This window comes from Notothenia coriiceps, unplaced genomic scaffold (genome assembly GCF_000735185.1).
Source record: "Notothenia coriiceps isolate Sejong01 unplaced genomic scaffold, NC01 NC01_scaffold00024630, whole genome shotgun sequence".
Taxonomy (NCBI): domain Eukaryota; kingdom Metazoa; phylum Chordata; class Actinopteri; order Perciformes; family Nototheniidae; genus Notothenia; species Notothenia coriiceps.
The window spans coordinates 143,572-146,477 of NW_011357331.1; the positions used below are offsets into that span (position 1 = coordinate 143,572).

The following is a 2,906-nucleotide window of genomic DNA, read 5'->3' on the forward strand; positions in this document are numbered from 1 at the left end:
TTTGGAAATGTTATTTTAAATACAATTAAATCAAGTTATTACAAGATTATTAATTTACCCCTTTTAGAAGTGACGATATGGTCATTTGTTCTGGGAATGTCATTTTCGAGCCTGAGACCTCAAACACAGGCTTGGGGCTTAACTGGTTAATTAAAGACACCTGAGTTAAACAAGGCACGTGAAATACACAGTCAATACTGAAGGCTGAAGTTTGAGTAATTATGTTAGCNCCCATGCAAAGGTCCGGAACTTCAAAATGTCTAACTTGCTTTATGAATTAGTGTGATATATTGAAGTAGCCTGTAGCTGTATCAACGTCTGCATGTAATCAACAACTGACTGCCAATCAAATAAAGAAAGTACAATTCAAAAACGACAATATTTATTGTCAATTAACATTGAACTATAAAGATATACAGTAAAATACTGTGGATATGCAACAGTCTTCCTCACCGTCCTCCTCAGTGTTTCCTTCACTCAATACAGAAACACTGAAGTCTAGATTCTAAATCCTCATAAAATATAAGACCAGGGCTGCCTTAATGCACGGGCTGACCAGGGCTGAAGCCCAGGGGCCTACGGAGATCGGGGGCCTATCATGAGCCAATGAAAAAAAAAGAAAATATTCAAATTCAATTTTTTAAATTTATTTTATTTTAAATAAACAAAGTCTTGGCTTTCAGAATATGAAACTTTTATTTTATTATTGAAGCTTGTAAAGGGAAGAAGCTTGTAAAGGGAAGAAGACAGCTCTCCCTCGCCACTCTGCTGTTCTGCTGTTCCCCTCTCTCCGCTGAAATTATGAATGTAAGGCGTATAGCAATCATAGATAACACGGCAGGGTCCGTTACAGTTTGTTTTCATCTGGTTTCAAATAAACAAAGTCTTGGCTTTCAGAATATTAAACTTGTTTCGGCAAATTCAGATGATAAATACAACTTTGAAGCTTGTAACGGCATAATTACAAGCGGAGAACGGAGTAATTTGACGGCACAGCAGGCATAACAACAGCCGGTGTTTCTCGTGAGTGGTTTCACCAGGAAACAAACACAATACACACAAATGCAAAAATACACACACACAAACACACACACGTATACACACACACACACTCGTGAGCTTCCCCCAGACCAGTAATCCAAACAAAAATATCTTCCCTCCGTAGTATTTTGATCATTTGCTCCGCTAATCAATCAGATCGATGGATTCCAGAGATTTTTCTCAAAAATGATGACTCCGAAACAGTCAGTGGGCACCACTTAACAGCCAATCAGAATGAGAATATGTTTCACATGTGACTTATTCAAATTGCGAGTGATTGAGTGACAGATGAAGGTTGTTTAGGAGAAAATGTCGGAGAAGAAAACATTTGAGAGTGATGCTCGGAAAAGGAAATTGTTGAGGAGTCTCGAGACAAGCAGCCATTACAAAAAATGCCGAAGCTTACAGGTTATTTTAAACCTGTAGGCCAGGATGAGGAGGAAGGACAGGTGAGTTCTGTACCGAGCGGCAGCGGTGCCGGCCGCTGGGCCTCGGAGCCAAGTAGGCCATCTGGTTCTGATAGCGATGAAGTAGCGGGAGAGGAAAAACAGACAGGAGGGACATTATCTGTTGGAGGAGATGGAGAGGATGACGAGGGCTCGCTACGTGAAGGGGAGCCAACGGCAACCGGACAAATACATGAGGGAGGCCCGATACGTCCCTCATCTGGAGGAGAGGACCAGGTGCGCGTAGAGCAGAGTGGAGAAGTGCGATCACAGAGCCTGCCGAGGCTATAAATGACTTTGATTTGTTGTTTAAATAGGGGGCCTACAAAACCCAGGGCCTGATGGCAGGTTAAGGCGGGCTTGGGTAAGACCCATCCCTTCCTTGCTGCCAACCAATCAAAAATGACAACATGTGACAGACTGTTACAACTCCAACCAGATATATCATTCATTATGATGAATTGCTCTATTAGAAACTATCATGTCATCCATATCATGCAGCAACCCCACCTGAGCTTCCTGTACTTACCTGCTTCCTGTTTCTGCTGAACAGTCCTTATTGTTCATACTGCGGTACATATCCAATAGTAGATGTTTATTCTGACTACCTGAACCATTCCTGCCTGTTCCCTGGTATCGACCTATGCTTGCTTTTGAATTAAGGTTCACAATATTGTTTGCTTTTACCGTACTCTGATATTAGGGTTTTGAGCCTGTTCTGGGCCGACGGGCATGGATTGACTTTAAGAAAGCAACAGGAAAAATACATATTTAATACATCTTATGGACGATCTTTAGGAAAAGATAAAGGAAAACAAAGGCAGTCCTAGTTCCACGAGACAGAATCACAATTTTACCATCCAATATTTACTGCTCTACTATGCCATATACATTTGTTCAATTTAAATATGTATACTACTGTAGTCCTGCTTTAATGTGGGTGTGTCTTAAACAATAGTCAAATTTAAGAGTGGTAAACATGAATGTATGTATCTCTACAACTCTGAATATGTTCTTGTGCGTGCGCACTTACCGTAAGTTATGTCCACCCTGATTTGGTTTTGAATTTGTTGTAAAAATCTAAGAAAGTACCAGTTTTACATTGTTCATTTATGTACAACTATTGAAATTGGTAAGTTTCTTGGAAATAAAACGGCATCGAGCCAAACCAGATTTTACTTCATGTTTATCCCATAACTTGTCACACCGCCTGTATAAGCAAACAGTATACTAGAGTAGATCCTGAAATGAGCACCCCTACTGAATCAAGAATCAATTGTGAATTAAATTATGACCCCAAAAATCTAAATTGAAATGTGGACCACTGAAAGATTGACATCCTACTGATTAATACTTCACCCGTTAACAGTGGGGTAGGTAAGTTTGAGAAACTGGCTCGAGATACACTTTTTATCATAT

General features: G+C 40.2%; 1 protein-coding gene across 1 annotated transcript in view; it reads right to left on the reverse strand.

Annotated features, from left to right (window-relative positions):
• LOC104955084 (acyl-coenzyme A thioesterase 11-like) overlaps positions 1 to 1,551 on the reverse strand; it is an 11,291-nt gene extending 9,740 nt beyond the window's left edge. Inside the window, exon 1 of the mRNA XM_010782313.1 lies at positions 1,504 to 1,551. Within this exon, the coding sequence (XP_010780615.1) occupies positions 1,504 to 1,551 (48 nt within the window). The remainder of the gene's footprint in view (positions 1 to 1,503) is intronic.
• Between the last annotated feature and the right edge of the window lie 1,355 nt (positions 1,552 to 2,906).